Below are 19,701 nucleotides of genomic sequence, written 5' to 3' on the forward strand. Positions count from 1 at the left end.
TGTTCTGTTGACCTTAAATATGTACTGTGTTGATTTCCTAATGCATCAGAACCACATGTCACTGCTGCTGTTGATACATAATGCAATTCATCCAAATGACCTAAATATATTGTTGTTGGTGGATGTTGTGCTAAATAATGTGGCTATATCAAAGTTTCCCCAGAAAAATTTTCATGAGATTCTATGATATGAATTGCTACATTTTGACAGTCTGCAACTGCTTGTACAATCAGTGCATCACACCATCACCTTGCATTGACATATTATTTATATATTCATTCCATGAATTCTCAGTATTGCTTTTCAATAAAACGTTCTGGGTTATTGCAAAGGTATTGAACACCAGCTTGTCTAATGAGTAAGTGATGATTGGGATCACCATATAACTGATGAGAAACTGCTCAGAAAAAACAGTCGCCATCACCACCAACATCAACAGGTCTCAATCCTAGCTGACGTAATCCCAAGTTTAACAACATAGTGGAACCAACTGACAATATAGTTCGACTGTTTAAATTTTGTCAAGGGCCTGGATTTAACTCGATATCACCAGATGTCAAAAGCTTCATTCTTGAGACACAGTGCCTTTTGGTACTGCTGGTTGATTTTGTTATTTTGTGATTATTTAAGCAAGAACTAGTTACTTGTTTGTTATTTTGCAAAAGTTTGCTTGCTGTCAAACTTTTTAGTTTTAAAAAGTTACTGAAAAAACATTCACATTTGTGCAGATATGTTACATACCATAACTTATAGTGAGTCACTAAGCCATACGATCTGGACGATTTAGGAGTATATTTTCTGAGAATACACTTCAGCTTGCACCTAACTTTTCTCTTTTTCATAGATCTTATAATCTTTTTCGGTAATCTAGACGGCTCTCGGTCTCTACTTCGTTTCACTTGTTTAACTAGTTTGGAATGGCCACGAAATTCTTTCACACTAGATGGCGGCAAGGCCACAGCAACGTTCATCATTGCACGGAAAGTTTTGCTTAAACGTTTCCTCAGATAATAGTTATAAACAAAACTACTAGTTCTGATATCAAGGCTAGGTTCGCTAAAAATTATCTTTAGATAATAGCTATCGAGATGATTACTAGTTCTTAAACAAATTTGTACGCATAAACTGTCCACAGCTTTCGCAGACGTTCGGGCAATGATGGATGTTTTCGCCTCAGAAGCGGCAGAGCTTATGACAAAATCTCCCAAATAGGGCTTGTTTATTCCCTCAGCGGGCTTTGTAATCCCCAAAAGGGGCTCAATAATCCCCCAATGGAGCTCAATAATCCCCAAACGGGGCTCAATAATTCCCTTGAAGGGCCTTTGTTTCCCCATATGGGGCTGATAAAACTTTAACGTTTGTGTCTTCGCAAGCACAGGAGCAACTTTATGGCGCCGAGCTGTGCATAGATCGACAGCTTGAAAGCTTGAAAGCATCTGTCAAAGCCATTTATTCGGCCAGGTTGACCCGTACTTCGAAAGCTGTGACATATTGAGACAACACCTTTTAAGAAATTCATGACAAACTTAAGAAAATGAAAAAAGCTCACTCACGTACCTCGCTTTCCAACGTCCAGATCGTGCAGCCAAAGCAACGAAGACAAAACACAAGTATTCTTCGTTCTCGAAGCGGTGTGCTGCCTTCTTTCCCACGTGATCTTTGACGCAAATGCCGACTCATTTCCTCGAATTCTACTGGTTCCGAATGTTGTTTTGAATTCGTAATTTTCTCACAACCAATGGTAAGGATTACGATAATTCCCGATTGAGTGACGACATTCATCGTGGTTCACGACAGATTCACGACAAATGGTCACGCTTTACCTCTTATTCATGTAGTTGATCACAAAATGGACTTTGAATGAAAACCTCAGTCAAACCTCTATAAAATATTTTCACACTTGTACTATATGAAGTAGTGATCGAAATTTCTACAGCTCTGCATAGTGTCTGTATTTGCATATGCAAATAGCAGACAGAAAAACCGCAAAGATTCGGAGAATTATCTTTCGGAGAAAGAAAGAGCCAGTGTAGCTATTTCTTGTAATTTACCGAAAGTAAACTCCATAAAAGTATCTCAGTGCACTTTTCTTTTTGTTTTCCTTTCACCTTTTTGCGAAATGGTTCTACAGATTTAAGTTCCTGAGAAAAAGGAGCAGGCGACCTTTCAAAACAATTCAAGGCCGGCGAAGATCCTAGTGGACATCAGTTTAAGCGTGACTCTTACGTCAACTGTAGACTGCACACATAAGCTCTGATTCTGTTCTCGCTATTCCTGTTATCCGTAGTTAGACGGTGTACAATCTAACTTTAAATATACACAAACAGCTATTAGCAGACAGCAAAAGGTTTTTTAATTCTTTTTTCCGTTTGCTCTTAATGTCATTTTTCGACTCGAAAAGGCAGTTCTCAACTATTGTTTACAATCGCATGACATGCATCAAAGCTAAGTATTAAATGGATTCGTTTGCACTTGATTAAGCACAATGCGGTTTACTTACATAGGACTCTGATCTTCACATCTTTGTCGATTTCAAGCAGATCCTGGTTGGCTATCTGAAGGCGATATGTGGCACTGTCTGATCGTTGCACAGCAACAAGTGTAACCAAAGCTTGATCATTTGAAATGTTAAAAATAAATCGATCGCGAAAGGCTGAATCCACATCGACAGAGCTGTTAGACGATGATTTTAGAGCTATTAGCTTCTCTGAACGGCCATCACCGATTCGAAAAAACTTGGCAAATGTCAGTGAACCATCAATCTTGTAGCTCCATTGTAGATTAAGGTTCTCATTTTCGATGACAGAGGTTGGATTTGGAGGAGAGGAAATCCATACAGACTGTAGCTCTAAGGAAATTCGAACGATGCAAGTTAGGCTAAATCAAAGTAATCTTAGCATTAGGAAATTCTTAAAGAATGAAATGCATTATAAGTTTCATTGCAGGACAAATGTACGCTTACGCACTATAGCAGATAAAAGTGAAATCAGCGAGCTGACGCCGCATTACACCACGTGGCAAACAATATTGTTGGGCATTTTGCCGAGCATATCTCGCCTAACAACTGACTAGCGTCAGGGACAAATAGTGGAATGAAAGTAAGAATTATTATACATGTGCAATCAAACTAAGTGAGGTCAAATTAAGGCCGAGTAAAAGGAGAGAGCATAATTTTGAAACATTCATTGAAGATCGACGATGTCGAAGAAGCCTGTTTAATAATTAATTTAACAGTGTATGAAGCAAATTCTCAGGTTAACTTTGAATCTCAATTAAGTAGCTTTGAAGTCTTGACATTTCCCCGAAGTATATTTCACAGGCATTTAGGCCTTGCTCGAAAAAACAGAAACTGTACACTTCGTCAAAGTAAGGAAGTAGCTAAGAACCTTAACAGAAACAATCTCCACCAACTTGCCTGCTTTTTCCAAACTTGTTAGTATCCACAAAAGTAGTGTACATAACGACGGTTTTGCTCTCAAACTCCCGAGGAAGCATCCCATCCTTGGCTTTTTCTGTCCCTGTATGAGCAAAATGTTGATCAGATGATGACGTCTTCAATATTAACGTGCCTTGAGTGTTCCTTAGGAATTCAGTTTACGAAAGCGAAACATAAGCTGACTCTCTCGAAGACGCCCACAATTCATTTCGAACCGAGACAGGGCGGAAAAAATGAAAGGAAACTGATAGCACATGTACGAGTCGTGAATTCATCGGGTTATACGGCTGCTGACGAATCAGGCTGTACTTCGAGATCTGCGGAGTTATCTAGATAATTTCTCTCGTGAGAAATTTAGACCACAACTTGCGTATTCCTTGAGGCACGTTCGCTGGTAATCGGATACTGATGCAATCGGCTTGTTTTATAGATCATTGTCTTGAAGTTAGAAACTGAAAGGTCACCTTCTGGGAAATACACAAAAATTCATTTCTGCTTTAGTTAGCGATTCGTTTACAAGGCCATCTTTTTATGATCTCGCTACTTTTTCATGGATGGAATTCAGTTCATGGCCATGATGCTTTTTCCGGCTCTGGCAGGTAAGCAAAGCAGACAAAAAAGTTTACTAACATAGATGTCGAGTGACGGTTTCCTATATTCAGATCATTTTCGTTCCTACTGCTTAAATTCTTAATTACATTCTATTTACCATGAAATTTAAAAGATCTTTTCATTTAAAACAAACGTAAAATCGTAATTAATTTAAATAATTTATCGCTCGGTGAACTGCTTAGAGTAACCGGAAACTTCACAGTGCAAACACAAGTAGAAAACTAAGCCGGAAACGCCATGATCAAACATAAACAAAAGCTAGGAATCTAAAGTTTTTACTTTAGCTTTATTTAGCTAAATCAAAATCTCATTTAAAACTTCTAACGAATCACTCTTTAACATTGAAGATTAAAATTTAATATTTTGCGAATATTGAGGAAACTACATATCAAATAATATGTTGTCAGTAAATTTAATTTTCACTTATTTCGTTCGAACCAAAAATGTAAAAAAGAAAAATGCCTTTATTGTAGAATGAGCAGTTTCAGTTTTTGACCATTTACTTAGAATGAATCTTTTTGCTACCTTCGGCTGATTGAAAATGTTGTTGGGTCGCAATGATGAGAGACACTAGCTGTAGAGCGCACCGCATTTATCGAATGGTACCAATGACTCTCGACCTGTCCCTTTTAGCCTTCTTTAATCTCTATTCGCTAATACAATACCGATTACAGTGCATTCATTTCAGTCTTCTATTTAACTTCTCTGACTTTGACCGAATGATCGACCTTGTTTCACTCTTAGTTTTTTTCGGGAAACTTTAATCGACCTACCTCAGCCCCGATCGATGACCCTCTTGTAAGTGTCAAATATATAGAACTCGCTAATATACTCACTATCAGTAAGCAAGGTCAACTGGGCATGCTGCCTATTGAATGAGTTGCCAGTAATCGGATCCTTGTGCTTGCGCAAAGATTTCTGAGATCGCCACGGGGCAAACATTGCAATTCACTAAAAAGAAATTTATGGCGCAAGGTTGTTTCGACGTCCAAAATAACAATTTTGGTGAAGATCATCGCTTTTTGCCGCTATTTTATCAGAAATAGCTGTAGGCAATATTGATATAGGGGTGGTGAGAAACCGTGAAATATGTAGTAAAATCTAGCGATGAACTTGAACTTTTCTCCATGCACAAGGGTTTGTGAAACTGACATCGCACAATGATCTCGATCTTTGGAAATATTGGTGATAAATCGCCAAGAAATAACTAAATGAAGCCTTGTCAGTTTTATTTACTTGTGTTAAGTCTAACTCTAGCTTTTTTCTTGATTTGGTAAAACGAAAAAACAAAACCAAAAAAAAACGCCACAACAGCTACCTCGAAGCAGCAGGAGATCGAAATTGTGCGCTTGAGCATGAAATGTTATCGTGATATATTGCGTTGTTAAACACCTACACTGCCTCTTTGTTATGATCAATGAGAGCGAACTAGCGTTGATAATCGGCTTAAAACTGAACCTTTTCTTATGCGACGATGAATAGGTACAAATAGGTCGCTTGAGGAGCGATGCACAACTGAATATATATACGTCCACAATTTCTACCGGAGTTCCCGTGATCTTGCTTTTCCTGACAAGATCCTTCGAGGAGTTCGCGGAGTAAAGTGGCAGCTCAAAAACTTTGGGATTTTTCTCGGAAAATTGTCACTTGACCTGGGGATTTCATTTTGTTGTTTATCGGTTCTCTCCTTTGAGGAGGTATATTTCAGACATCGCAATATGTTTATTTAATACGTTAACAAGTATAACAACAGGCTGTACATACAAAAATAAACTGAAAAGTCCTAAGTGGGTCATATCCGTGCGATCACTTAAGGCTAATTTTATAATATGTCGTAACCATTACGCGATGACGATTTCAAAATTATTTTATAGACTTTACGAAAGGAGAGAAGTTAATCGGTATTTTATAACATATTTAGTGTCAGTGCTAACAAAATCCATTTATAATAAAACTGCGGCGAAAAAGCGTTAATCTTTCTCCAAAATCGTTTTTTTGAACGTCGAATCAACCTTTCGCCTTACATTTCTTTCCAGCAACTTGCAATATTTGCCCCGTGGCGATCCCAGAAATTTTTGGCACACAAGGATCCGATTACTGGCAACTCATTCATTGACCTTGGGAGATTATACGTTTGATGTAACATTTTTCCCAACGCTTTTACAAGAAACTGACAAATGAACAGTAACGTACTTGACACTTCCGATCAAACAATCAATCTTTCACTGGCAAAGCCAAAACAAGAACTTCAGTGTAGGTCTAGGCAAGTACAGTAGGTAAACTCAGCACTTTCACTTATGGAAGTTAGACAAGCAGTCACGATTAAGAATCTCATCGCCTTATCTTAAACCCAAATAAATACCGTCTTCGAATTCAAATAGTAAATAAATAGAGAATAATACATGGGCGCGCGTAGATATGGAATTTCTCTTCGAGTTGAACACGAGAAGATAAATTCCATATCTACAAGCAACCATGTATTATTTTGTTTATCATATAAACGCAATAGCTCTTTTACGGGAAGACAAGCCGACTTCATCAATGAATGAAAATAAATGAGTCGACAATCCTTGAATAACAATCGTAGAGTGCGTTAGCGCTGACTCTTAAGATGGAAAAGGGCGTTGAATCTTAATACAAAGTCAACAATGGTCGTAATTTTCAATTTACAAATTCTCATTTATCGACTTTGTCCTTACCGAAAGAAGAATTCTTTCAGGTAAACGGCCAAAATCGGCCAGAGGCAAATCTTCCAGTTGTCGATTTTCATTCTCAGCCGTCAGAAATGCTAACGCCAAAGCCATTGAATACTCAACTTTCGGTTTGTCTTTTACTATATTGGTTTTCTACCCTTTCTAGGAAAGTTTAAATATCATTGTCCGTCAGCGATACGGATTTTTTTTAGTGTCTTAGATGAATGTTAAAACGAATGCAAGGAGAAAGCCTGCAGAAGTACATACAAACGAATGGTTTTGGTTTTTTTGTCTACCAAAACATCGTGTAGCAATCTTTAATGATTAGCCGTCTAATGTAATGAGTATGTAATCAAACATGGCAAAACTTCCCGAAAATGTTTCAAAAATTATCGTGACTTCTTTTAACACTGAGCGAAAATCTGAAGACTCAAAGAAAATATAATGCACCTACAAGACTTGACTCCAGTGAAGCAACTCGAACAATTCTCTGTACCATAAACTTGCGGCTTGCTTTGATGAGACTCCTCAAACATTTGGTATAAAATGATAAACTTTTACATTTTTAAAATTTTTTCCTTTTAAAAAGGAGCCTTACCAACTTGGACCGTTCAACCCGTGAACTTCACTTCTGTTGTTCAGGGAAAGAACATAACCCTCGCGTGGGAGTATAATGTTGATGGAAAGTTTGCACAAGCTCAATTTTCCGATTTGAAGAAAGCTGGGAAAGAAAAAACGGTTGCTGTTAAGTCTTCAGCGAATGGAAACGTAGTCGTTGCCTCTGATTACCAGGAAAGATTAATTGTGCGTATATCAGCCTCACAAACACTAGTAACAATTCTCAGAGCACAGAAAGCTGACATTGGAAAGTACAAGCTGCAGGTGATAAACCGGAAATTGGAAACAATAAACAACGTGGTGGAGGTTTCAGTTCATTGTAAGTACTATTGATGCACAGACACGGGAAAGACTAATAAAAAGATGGACAGACACACACACATCTTGAAAGACATGCAAACACACCGCCCAACAGTTAAACAGACAACTTGTTGGAGTTGAGGTACTTGTTGGGCCCCAGACCTCCGATGATCTACTTCTGAGCTACAGAAAACTTGACCATCACTAAGTTCGTTGGTGACACGTGACCAGCAAAGTGCTATGATCAGCATTGTCAAAAACGTTGTGCGAGTGAAGGGATTAAGAATAGAGATGAATTTTTAGATTATGATGTTTGGTCAAAATCAACTAGAATAGGCTTCCGCGTTGTCTGCAAACGATTTTAACCTAATAAATACAATATTCTTCATCACTGATTCGTTTGGAATTCCAAAAGGAAAGAGAGGCTTGAAAATCTACCATTTGTTTTCATTCTCAGATCTACCAACCAACACTGTTCTCTCAGTATTTCCAGACAGCAGCGAAGTGTTTGGAGGAAGTGTCTTATATGAGAAATGCAGCACAGATGCCAGACCTGATCCTCACATTTTTCTCTTATATTTCAATGGAAATTTTATCAGTAACAGTAGCTCAGGGGAGTTTAATGTCACAGTTTACAACGATGGAGTATACACATGTGTTCCCATTAACACAGTTGGTTCGGGAGACAATGCATCGTTTAGCGTCACTATTTTTGGTAAGAATCCATCAGCATTGTTGATAGGCTTTCTTAATGAAATCTACATAATGCGCCAATTACAGCTTTACTCCACATTGCAGTATGTCTGGTAAGTGATAGAGCAAATGTGACTTGAAATTGTGGTTCATGTTAAAATGTGGCACGAATCCAGTGTGCCTCTAGCATTCGTATCTTATTTGGGCGTCTCCTGTCTTCTCTTGAGCAACAAGCAGTCTATGCTACCTTATGCTTTCAAATCGTCGGTAAAAGCCATTTAAAATTTGTCTCAATTAGCCTGTAAAACACTTTGTAATAACTTTCCATTTTCACCAAAACCAGGCAAGGCTACGATAGGTTTGGAACCCAGAAACGTCACAGCATTGGTAGGTGAGGCCACATCGCTGAAGTGCCTTGCTCATGGGAATCCTCCGCCAACTATTACGTGGGCTCGTCACGGCATTGGAAATGGTTCAGAGCTCTTTTTTCCTTCAGCGAAGTTCTCTGACAGTGGGTGGTACAGATGCGTAGCTACAAATGCTTATGGAGTCTCTTTTAGTCCACTTGCATACCTCGATGTAACTGGTAAGGTATTTGACCCTTCTTGCGGCAGAATTAAAATCGTTAGATTTTAAGCGGTTTTAAGCAATTTGATCGGCTCTTTTTACTCCTTAGACAGTGCCAGTACCTTCATAAATGGAAGAATGACAATATTAAATGAAAATTTTGATAATGGCTTGGAAAATCCTTCAAGCGCAAGATATCAAACCCTTAAGAGGCAGTTTGTTGAGGCGGTAAGTGTTTAAATTATTGATTTTATTGTTAACCCTTTCACTCCCAAGATTGTATTTAGAATTCTCCTAACTGCCTGCCATACAATAATTATGATGTTAGTTCTAAGAATTTGGTATTGGATCAATCAATAAAACCCTAACTTATATTTTTCTATATTCTCGTCACTCATCTGCTTGATATTGTAGTGATATTGTGAGGAGAAATTCTGTCTTGGTCACAGATGGGAGTTGAAGGGTTAAACAACGGGCTGCGGTGTCAGGTTTTGAGTCCTCTCATAATGGCATCATTACAATGATTATTAGTGCGAACACAATCTCAATCGAATACCATCCCAAAGGCTCTTTTTTCTTCCAGTCTCTTTTGAGGGATTACTTTGAACCGAGTGAGGGAAACTTAGATAAAAGATGAGACGAGGAGGGCTTTTTTTAAGTAGTGGTAGATGAAAGGGAGTAACATGATTATTTTGCTAAATGGGAAGTTACTTATTTAGCGGGAAGCTTCTGGAAAAAAAATGCTTCACATTAGACTCTACAGGAAATTACAACTATGCCACAAATCAATTTCGAGGCCTGAGGTTATCCTAAGTTAGCGGAGACAAAACTTCTAGCGCCAACGATGTTTCATCTTCAAGGAAAAACTCTGCCGAACTCAACGATAAGTCGCGTTTCCAAAAGCATAGCAAAAACTTCGCGAGATGTTGCTGTTGAACTCAGACACGTACTGTTGCTTTGTAGTATTGCAATAGTGGTGTTTGAGTTCTTTCATGAAAAGTTTTAATAACAGTTCATATTCATAATTTAGGTAAGGGAAGTTTTCAAGAGTGACAGTACCTTCCACAGCACGGATGTCACAAGATTTGAGTAAGAGGCAATTGAACGAATTTAAGTAGCCAAACCACCCATTACCACCTCATGTGATGGCATTCATATATTCATCCATCCATTAATTCCTCCATTAATCTATCCATCCCTTACTCCCTTCGACTATCCACTCATTTACCCGCCCATTAATCCTTCCCTCCCACCCTCCGTCTGTCCTTGCCTAGTTCCCACCTTTCATTCATTCATTCATTGATTCAACTATCCATAAATCCATTCATTCATCCTTCCTGTCTCATACCCATTAATCCATCCATCGATCTTTCCCTTCCTTAATCTATCACTTCTTGCCTCTTTTCATCCATCCATCCACCCATCCATTTCGACATCGATCCAGTCTTGTCAGTCAGACTCAAGTTTGATCATATTCTAATTCCGTTTGATGACGTTTTCATCTGCAGAAAAGGAAGTGTGATCATTCTTTTCGCGCTAACTTTCAAAGAAGTAGTTCGAACAGACAGAAAAATCACTATTTTAAAAAATGCTGCCAGTGACGGAAGAATTGGTGTCTTAGATGTTGATCCAGTCTCCGTCATGGCTATCCGTGAAACTAAAGAACCTGCCACCAGTAATTTAGGATGCAGGCCGTCAAGCTCACCAGAGAGCTCAGGTATTTTTTTCTGCCCGTTTGTAGAGTACTGTGGGACGAGGAAAAGTTTATAATCTCACTGAAAGGTTGAAATGAAACTAAGATCAGTGCTATAGAACTTTTCCGAAGTATTTTAAAGGTGGTACGTTCTTAGGTAGGCGAAGCTTGTTGAAAACGACTCTAAAAGCATATAGGGTAAATGAATTTTAAAAAAATAATAATAAAATAACAAGGTTCTCTGATGAAACTTACGTACTTTCCTTCAGTGTAATCTCTGACATCAATGAGAAATAATCCTGTGGCAAATAGATGGTTACTTAGCTCGTGTGATAAACTAGTTTAAAAAGGCCTTGCTTCCTGAGGTAGCTGGTAAAGGCTAACAGAGCGGTTTTAGCGTAGTAAGTGTGAAAGATTTCTATTAGAGACGTTTATACTCCTATGGCAGATAAACGAGCCTGGTAAGCTTTAAAAAATAATCAGCGATTTTCTGATTTGCTCCGCAGCTTGCTCAAGTGACAATAAAATATTTGGAGCAGTAATAGGAGTTCTTGTTTTCGTAATCATTGGCCTGCTTATTTTTATATTCTTCCTGCAAAGAAGATCAGGTAACTGTAACATAAATTGTAGCTGAACAGATAACAAACTAAACTGGGAAGATTCCATGACTGAACTTGAAAACAGTGTGGAGTCCCATTGTTTTTCTAACGATGTCATGTGAACTGCGACACCTACTCTGTATACTGCTTGTCTTCTTTAGGCGATGAGGCTGAGAGGTAAAGGGTCATCCCATAATAAGCATATTCCACTGCCGTTTTTACTTGGTTTCACGTGACGTTAGTCATGTCTTAGTCGAACTTGTCTCATTCACACACGCCCTTTAGTTGAAGGCGGCAACGAAGTTGTCCAGAGGCCGAACTATAATACGAAACCAAGATCACCCACTCATTATCTGAATGTCTGTTGAAAACTAACCAATCATCTCGGAGCTTCAAGTTTCCTATGAGGTGACTCATATCCATCCAAAATGTTCGCCTGATGAAGAATAACAGTACACCTCGAACTTAAGCATCACAATCCATATCAGATCGCACTTCACAGTGTAGCATAAACGATTACACTTTCCAGTATAACCAAATCTAAAGAAGCAGCATTTAGGACTTTAAATTGTTTCTACATTGCCTTTCCTTCGTTTTGTGTTAAAAGATACTACAACCTAGCGGTGTTTGCCCCATAATTCCCAGAATGGTTAAACTTCTGTTATAGTTAAAGGATGGACACCACTTTTTAACCAAAACTGCGTCCAATTTAAAGTTGGAGTCTTAGTTTTCACTTAAATTCAGGTTTAATGTTCATATGGTATTTTGGTTGAATTTTCGACATTCTTCACAGCCGCAGAATTTCTATCAGCTGAACAAACAAAAAAGAAAAGTTCAATATAGATTTATTATTTGTTGTTATAGTAAGTTTCGTTTCTTCATTTAGGAATTGAATCCAAGCAAAGGTAAGTAAAAACTTTCCCGCAATTATTGTTTCTAAGCTGCCGATGATCTTTCGTATTTTTTTAACAATGTTTGGTTCACCTTTGTCACCATGTAAGACTTCAATATAAGCCTTTTCAGATAAATTATGAGCCTTCCACACTACATTTCTCCTTAATACGATGCACAAAAATATAACGCAACTGATTTACTTGGAGTAAGTATTAAATGTTTATTACAAAACATTTGGTAAAAGAAAAACAATATTTATCAAAAAAGCTAGTCTTATTCGACAGAAATCGATGTATCAGGAAGGTGTACCTTTGTCTCTACTTTCTTTCAAGGAGATGTGAAATGGTCAGAGAGGAGACTCAGCCCAGACCTCTTAGCGTAAGTTAAATATCATGGCTGCATTTAACTTCGGATCAAATTTAAAGAATCTCTGTCTCTCATATTTCCTGCTTACAAGTTGCCTTCTATCAGCGGTCGTCGCTGTGGATATTACTGACCAGAGCATAGTTGAAGAGACTACTATCGGCAGAAAATTTTTCTTGAAAATTTGTTGAGGAGGGATTGTGACAAATTGAAATTCTGTGTAGAAACGATGTCTTGGTTATAACTGCTTAGTGAACTCCTGCAACAATTAAATACTTTGTATATCAACATTTTTCAATTTTCCATAGAAACACTTCCATTTTTCTCGCACAGTTAAGCCTAATTTTCCTAAAACGTGCCTAAAACCCGACATGAAGGTGTCAATTATGCCCTGTTTTTACATTTTAGATTCTTTGAAACAGCTTTAAAGGCCCTTCTTATGAAAAACTTTGAAAACGCACAATTACCCAGGGTGGATTCAACTACCTAACATCGTGTTATCAACCTCTTTAATAACGTTGTTCTTCTTTTCCTTTGAAGTATGAAATTTCCATGTCTAGACTTGAACAAGTTGTAATGCAGACAAACCGCGTAACCGTAGAAGGATCTTTGGCAGAAACATCGGAAACAGAGGTTGATACAGAACTGATAGATACTGGAATCGCTGGATACGAGTCGGCCTTGCCGGTCACCAACTCCTCTTGGAAAGTTCCACAAGAAAATGTGTCTGTAAGAGAAACAATAGGCAAGGGAGCCTTTTCTCAGGTGGCCAGGGGAACAGTTAAAAATCTCCAAGGGGCTTCTGAAGTGACAGTGGTTGCAGTTAAAATGCTGAAAGGTAGAAACTATCACTGTTTGAATCTATGGACATTTCTCTAGATGGCTTAGACGCATCCACCGCCTTTCTACACCACCTTTACATGTATTCCTTTCGGGAATGTCATTCAAGCCTATCATGTAAACTTCAAGTCGATGGCTTTTGTTTAGTCGCCATGTAGGGCCTAAGATTTGTTTTCCATAGAGCCAGAATACTTTCTTCAATTTTTATTCGAAAGACTTGTTTCCTCTAAAGCCAGGAGACTTTCTTCAACTCCTACCGCGGAAACAGACCTCAAGAGCAGAAGATAAACGGAAAAGAACAAACAAGCGAGTGTTGAAAGAATGTGACAACTTCTAACCACAAAGCAAATGTCTAACAAATAAATTTTTAGCCTCATTTTCTATAAAATAGAAAAAAAGGAACCAGCGTATTTAATGGTAGGTTAAGAATGATTGATCTTAAGTTTTAAGACAATATTTTACTAGCATCAACAGTTTAGTATAAACTCGACTGCAAAAGCGTTGACACTTAAAGAGGGTTTACAATAAACAATGAGACCTCACGGCTTTATGGGCCAAATGTAAATAATAGCCACCACTAGATACCCGTGGCGAACGATAACAGCTATCAGGCTTTCGTAGATGAAAATAATTATCATGGAAAAAAGAGATTTCGCATGAAAAAGGGGGAAAAGAGAATCACTTATTATGTATCTGTGCGAAAATTTCCCATAAAGCCATTAAGTTGGGTCTCATTACATTTAGGGGGGAAATATTTTTACAATCGAGTATACTTTTTATCCGGCTTACTCCCACATTTTTTCTACTTTTGAATAACAGAAAACGCTCCTACCTCTGATAGGAAGGATCTGCTGTCAGAGCTTGACCTAATGAAGCAACTCAAACCTCATCCATACGTCATCAAACTACTAGGATTTGTTGCTGGTAACGTATAAAAAAATTGAAAAAAAATTGAAATAAATAAAGTAAAAAGAAAAAAGTCTCATAGTGCAAGACAGACGAAAAATTCACAAAGGGTTAAATTTTAAAACGCATTTTTTCCATTGACAGAACCGTTATTGGTGTTGACTGAGTATGTTCCATTTGGAGACCTGCTCGGTTATTTACGAAAAAGCCGAGGACTAAACGACAGTTACTACAGCAACCCGAAGTTCACAGCAGAAACCAGTTTGACGGCGGATAAACTGATGAAGTTTGCTTGGCAGATTGCCGATGGAATGAGCTACTTGTCCGCTAAATGTGTAAGTTAGTTCACAGGCTGTCGTCAGTTCACTCTGCTATCTAATACTCCTTCAGTAGAACCGCGCCAAGTCATTACTTCGGATTTGACCCCATTTTTCCAGTCCTGCATTTGACGGCAATTGAAGCAATTGCTAATGTAAGATTTGACATCAAAATCAGTCACCCTCTTTTCCCGGTAAATAAAAAAGCTGTCTCAAACCAGTTGTTGCATTGGCTGTTTCATGATTTATCATAAGGATGTACAGAAAATGTGTAAGCATTGTAATTATGCATGCTATCTCAAATCAAGCATTTGGCTTTTCTATATCTTTCGGAGCAGATAATTCATCGAGACCTGGCAGCACGCAACGTGTTGGTTGGAGAAAATGAGACCTGTAAAGTGACGGACTTTGGAATGGCCAGAGATGTGCAGCAAGACAGCATATACGAAATGAAAACTACGGTACAATAAATTATCATGTGATTCGTTTATTGTACAACATAAAGTCAGCTTAAATCCAGGATAACCTAACTTACACGGAAACACTATCACGTTTTATAACATAGCTAGCAGAGCCGCGCAATCAAATTCAGTATACGTAAGCGTGCTCAAAATCCCGATAGTGCACGCTGATAGCGTGAGCAAATCGCTTCGCCAGAAATTTTTTTTTTCTCGCACGAGCGGTCATTGTTAGCGCGGGGAAAAATAATATATTTCGTGACAATAATGGATATAAACAGAGACTCGGCCCACCAGTCCCAAAACGAAGACAATTTTCCGACCTTTTCCCTTGGGCTAGAGTTCTTAAATGAGGCAAAAAAAGAGGAAAACAACGGAAAAGGAGACTCGGCATCAGCACCGTCACAATTCGCTTCACTGTCCGAGGGTGAAATGCAACACATTTTGACAGAAAGACACTCTGGTAAAACCAAACAAATGACAAACAATGGTCTGTTTCAACCTTCAAAGGTAATCTTAAATTTTTCCGTTTTAAGTAAAATAAAAGTCGAGCTTTCAACTGAAATTTGAAATTAAACCAATTCCTAGTTTGCTTAATATTTCGCTTACCTCGAACAATCACTTCTGATATTGCTGTCCGTTTTTCGCGTCGGATTTGATGCACAATTCCACCGGCTATGTTATAAAGCAATTGGTTCATGCTTTTAGCTGTGCTCCCTTACTCCCAAAGAGATGATTTCCATCTTTCTTCTGCTTCAGCGTGCACTATCGAGTTATGGAGCACGTAGGAAGTTTGGAGAGCATTCATGAAGCTAGAGTTGCCCTCGGTTATTGCCACGGGCAACTCTTACGCTTCTTTCGTGCTCTCCATAACTCGATAGTGCACGCTAAAGCATGAAAAAATTGTTAAATGCAATGCACGTATATTTGTACTGTTGACCAGTATGTAAAAAAAGAAGAAAAGAAGATGGAAAGTAAGAGAGCCCCTACCGTTATGTTGTTAGTGAAAACCTAGTGCCATGTGCTCATTGTTTTCCATATTATGATGACTGAGAATTTACGGGTTTAGATAAACTCGAGCACCAGAATATTTATGATATATTGTTTATATCGGCAAGCTAGTTTTTAACTGACATCAATTTGTTACAGGTTATAAATAAATGACAAAGTACCCAGTTTTAAAAATCAAGATGAAGAAGTTAGAAGAAAGCCCCTGTTATGCTAAATTTTATCAATAGATGCTGACTTGTGAACATTGAAAAGAGTCATTCAACAAAATAAAAACAGCTTGTAAAGAACAGAATGTAGAGGGTGGTTTTCCTGTAGCCTGTGGCTAGTGAAGTACGTAAAATTCACCTGAAACTCCTTAGCTGCTGCTTTTTAGAGAGCAGTTGACTCAAATTGCAAAAAGAGATACATGTTTATTATAACAATTTCATTAAACTTCAGGGGCGACTTCCTATCAAGTGGACTGCATACGAGTCGCTTTTCTATGGGACGTACACCACCAAGAGTGACGTGTAAGTATTGACTGATCAAAGTGCCAGTTTTACCGAAACAGCGTAAACGTGTAACGCTAAATTGGAATTTTACAGCGTTGGTAGTCATTACTTGAACTCAAGTATTGAGAAATTTTTATTCTGATTTCAATCATAACATATGCGGTAAGAGAAGCGCAAAAATAACTTCTAACAAGATGGATACTTCTCTGTTACACAGCGCACAAAAAGGAGAAAACGATCATCATTTCAGTAACTAGAATTATCTTTTCCACACACACACACAAAAAAACAAAACAAAAAAAAAAAAACTGGTACCACCAAGCTACAAGAATTATATCTGTCCCTTAAATGATTAGGGCTCTGCTCATCTATAGAAGTAACCATGATAAGTGAAACTAAATGTTCACATTTTTACAGGTGGAGTTACGGGATTGTCCTCTATGAAATCTTTACACTGGGTAAGATTTTTTAATGTGATTTCCTGTACCCTGGAAGTATTGTAAATAACACTTTATAGCCATCGAGAAGAGCCATCTTATCCCATCCGTACTAATTGCAATACAATTAATACTAGATAAAAAGGTATTGATAGTAGCCAAGGTTTTGATATCTCACGTTATAATCTACCAAATAACTTGTCTCACGCGCGATTGGTTTAACTCATAACGTATTCGAATATGCCCCGAAAATGAAAAAGCGTTCAGCTATTGTTACTGAAGAAGGGAAATGTTTGTTTGTTCATTAAGCCGAACCAGACAAACACTGAAAGGTAAATATCCCGCGCAACAGACAATAAGCTGTTCGTAACATTTTTACTGCGCGTTGCGTAAACATTTTGAAAATGATAAACATAATAGCCTCCAATTGGCGCGAAAATATACTAGTACATTTGTCCTTCGACATTGTCTGGTCGTCATCATCATCATCATCATTTATTAGCCATTTGAGATACAATATTTATACCGGTTTAACAGTATGGTAGGGCGAAGTGACCTCCAAGAAACCACCAGGCTTTTAGGGTAGGCCACCTCGGTTGTCAATATGTTTGTAATTAAGATGTGGATGTAGATGTGTGGCTTGGCCAATTCGGACTCATTTCATTAAAAAATAAATCATCTTTAAAAGTGAAAAGCCAGTCAAACCGGTAATCGATATTGAGAGAGAATTCCATATTTTAGGACCTTGGTAGAGTACTGTAAATTGTTTAAGATTATTACGAAAGTCATGTGGTCGATAGCAATTGGCTATGTATCATAATTGCGTACTTGCTTATTTGCAGAGAACCAGCTGAGAAACATCGGGGGCAATGGTTGGTTATGATAAAACATAAATTCAGCTATTTGCAATGCGTTGACTTGGGAAATATCTAAGATGCCCCGTTTAGGAAATATGAGGCAGTGTGTTCTCGATAGCCTTCGAACCTTACAGTTTTCCTTGAGCTCCACCCTCGGGAAACTGTTTGCATATCTGAACGGATGATGTCCGTGGACAAAAATTCGCGCACATTTTCGCGTCAAATGGGGGCTATCGTTTACATTTGCTGTAATTTAGATTGCTTATCACTTTTAGGTGGATCGCCATATCCTGGTATGGAAGGAAAAACGGTTCCAGGTTGGCTCAAACTTGGATATAGGATGCCAAAGCCAGTACACATCGACGACAAATTGTATGAATTTCTTCAAATATTATTAGATTTTAGAACAGTTTATGTTCACCTCAACATAGCCTTGATACCCTCGTGGTGTCCTTTCTTTCGAAACTTCCTGGCGCTGATTAAAACGAGTACAATAGTTTATTTTGTTTCAACCCACGCCAACTTGTTTTCGATTATGTCAACATCTCCCTTTTCATGATGAGAACTAAGTACCGCTATACGATTGAAAACAAACCTCTTGTTTGTCTCAGATATCAAGTGATGTTAGAATGCTGGCAAATAGAAGCGAACGAAAGACCGACATTTTCTAACCTTACAAAGAAACTTAAACTAATGGAAAACCAACACAAGGTATAAACTTCTAATCCAACAGTATTTTAGCTACAAAAACACTAGGTTAAAGCTATTTCAATTATGTTTACAATTTTTGAAATCTGGTTGATTCCTAAAAATGCTCATTAAGCCACCAAAAATGTTCCGTGTTTGTTACGAGCATTTGGCAATCAGACGACAGTTCATGTTTGTACTACGTCCGATGCCATAACGTTGCTGTGGCGTCAACTAACTAGGATCAATGGACATTTTTTATCGAATTACAACATAATGTGGAGGGTAAAGTAAAATTACAGTAAGGGTTTAACGTTGAATCTTTCCCTCGTTATTTTATTTTTATTTATTTATTTTTCATCATTTGCATTTTTTATTTTTCAGAAGCTAATCCAGATGGCGAAGTACGACAACACACTTTATGTGAATGTCGACGATTTAGTTGTCTAGTATTGAGACGAGACGTTCATTTCGAAAAGGGACAAAAGGAAAAAACTCAATTCATTAAAACACATGAGCAATTCAGTTTTGAAGCTCTTTAGATAACCTTTAGATAATCAATAGGAAAATCGTCTAATTAATGTCGTTTGTACAAATGATTTTCGTCAGATATTTCTTTTAAGATTGATTCAATACCTTTCTAACCTTTTCCACTTCTTACGACTCACTGATATTCTTCTTGTTAGCGTTCATTAACAGTATTAAGTTCGTAACAAGTTCATATTTAATGTACAGCTCTTTCGAGAAAGTTTTTCGGAAAAAAGGGCAAAAGTGCACCTGACAATCTCGAATGGAAAGCTGGGTATCTTGTAGTCAATAAAATTGCTTAAACCGTGGTGCCTCGTCCTGACAGTGACATCTCCGAATACATTAACATTAATGTCAGTCTGCTTTTCAATTTTATCATACTGTTTTACAGACACTGGAAATTCAATATCAAGTTGAATATATAATAATAACAAAATCTAATTACATTAACTTAAGTGAGCACTAACTCTGGAAAACAAACAGTTGCCTATACAGAAACTACTCTCGAGAAAAAATCTTAGTAGACTTAAAACACCTAAACATCCTTAATCTCTTTCAAAAGAAACCTTATCTTCTGTCATAGCAATACTCCGAACTGTGTTATAAATATTATTTTAAAACTGTAAATCCGTAATGTACGAGAAATAATAAAGTGGAGTAAAAGTATAGGGGGCCTATACTGCATTGAGATCATGCAGAAG

At 37.8% G+C, this 19,701-nt stretch overlaps 2 protein-coding genes and 1 pseudogene across 4 annotated transcripts in view; 1 reads left to right on the forward strand and 2 right to left on the reverse strand.

Moving 5' to 3' along the window:
* Positions 1–3,829, reverse strand: part of LOC113670428 (uncharacterized) — a 17,754-nt gene extending 13,925 nt beyond the window's left edge. For both annotated transcript variants that reach the window (XM_089209060.1, XM_089209059.1), the window contains exons 1-2: positions 3,416–3,829; positions 2,501–2,848 (exon numbers count right to left, since the gene is read on the reverse strand). In XM_089209060.1, the coding sequence (XP_089065186.1) occupies positions 2,501–2,848; positions 3,416–3,500 (433 nt within the window). In that variant the 5' untranslated portion in view covers positions 3,501–3,829. The remainder of the gene's footprint in view (positions 1–2,500; positions 2,849–3,415) is intronic.
* Positions 172–1,334, reverse strand: LOC149043897 (uncharacterized; annotated as a pseudogene).
* Positions 3,586–19,308, forward strand: LOC113670426 (fibroblast growth factor receptor 2). Of its 2 annotated transcripts, XM_089208996.1 has the most exons (20): positions 3,715–3,830; positions 3,938–4,035; positions 7,331–7,678; positions 8,117–8,374; positions 8,696–8,938; positions 9,029–9,147; positions 9,950–10,008; positions 10,428–10,636; positions 11,119–11,220; positions 12,098–12,116; positions 12,438–12,483; positions 13,009–13,306; positions 14,128–14,232; positions 14,359–14,549; positions 14,870–14,992; positions 16,439–16,509; positions 16,909–16,949; positions 18,061–18,157; positions 18,397–18,496; positions 18,857–19,308. In XM_089208996.1, the coding sequence occupies exons 2-20, from the start codon at positions 3,987–3,989 to the stop codon at positions 18,920–18,922; spliced, it is 2,544 nt and encodes an 847-aa protein (XP_089065122.1). In that variant the 5' UTR covers positions 3,715–3,830; positions 3,938–3,986; the 3' UTR covers positions 18,923–19,308. The 2 variants fall into 2 exon arrangements, with proteins under 2 accessions (XP_089065123.1, XP_089065122.1); XM_089208997.1 differs by having other exon boundaries at positions 3,586–4,035; positions 12,441–12,483.
* The last annotated feature ends 393 nt before the right edge of the window (positions 19,309–19,701 follow it).

This window comes from Pocillopora damicornis, chromosome 6, assembly GCF_964200805.1.
Source record: "Pocillopora damicornis chromosome 6, jaPocDami1.2, whole genome shotgun sequence".
NCBI classification, from domain to species: domain Eukaryota; kingdom Metazoa; phylum Cnidaria; class Anthozoa; order Scleractinia; family Pocilloporidae; genus Pocillopora; species Pocillopora damicornis.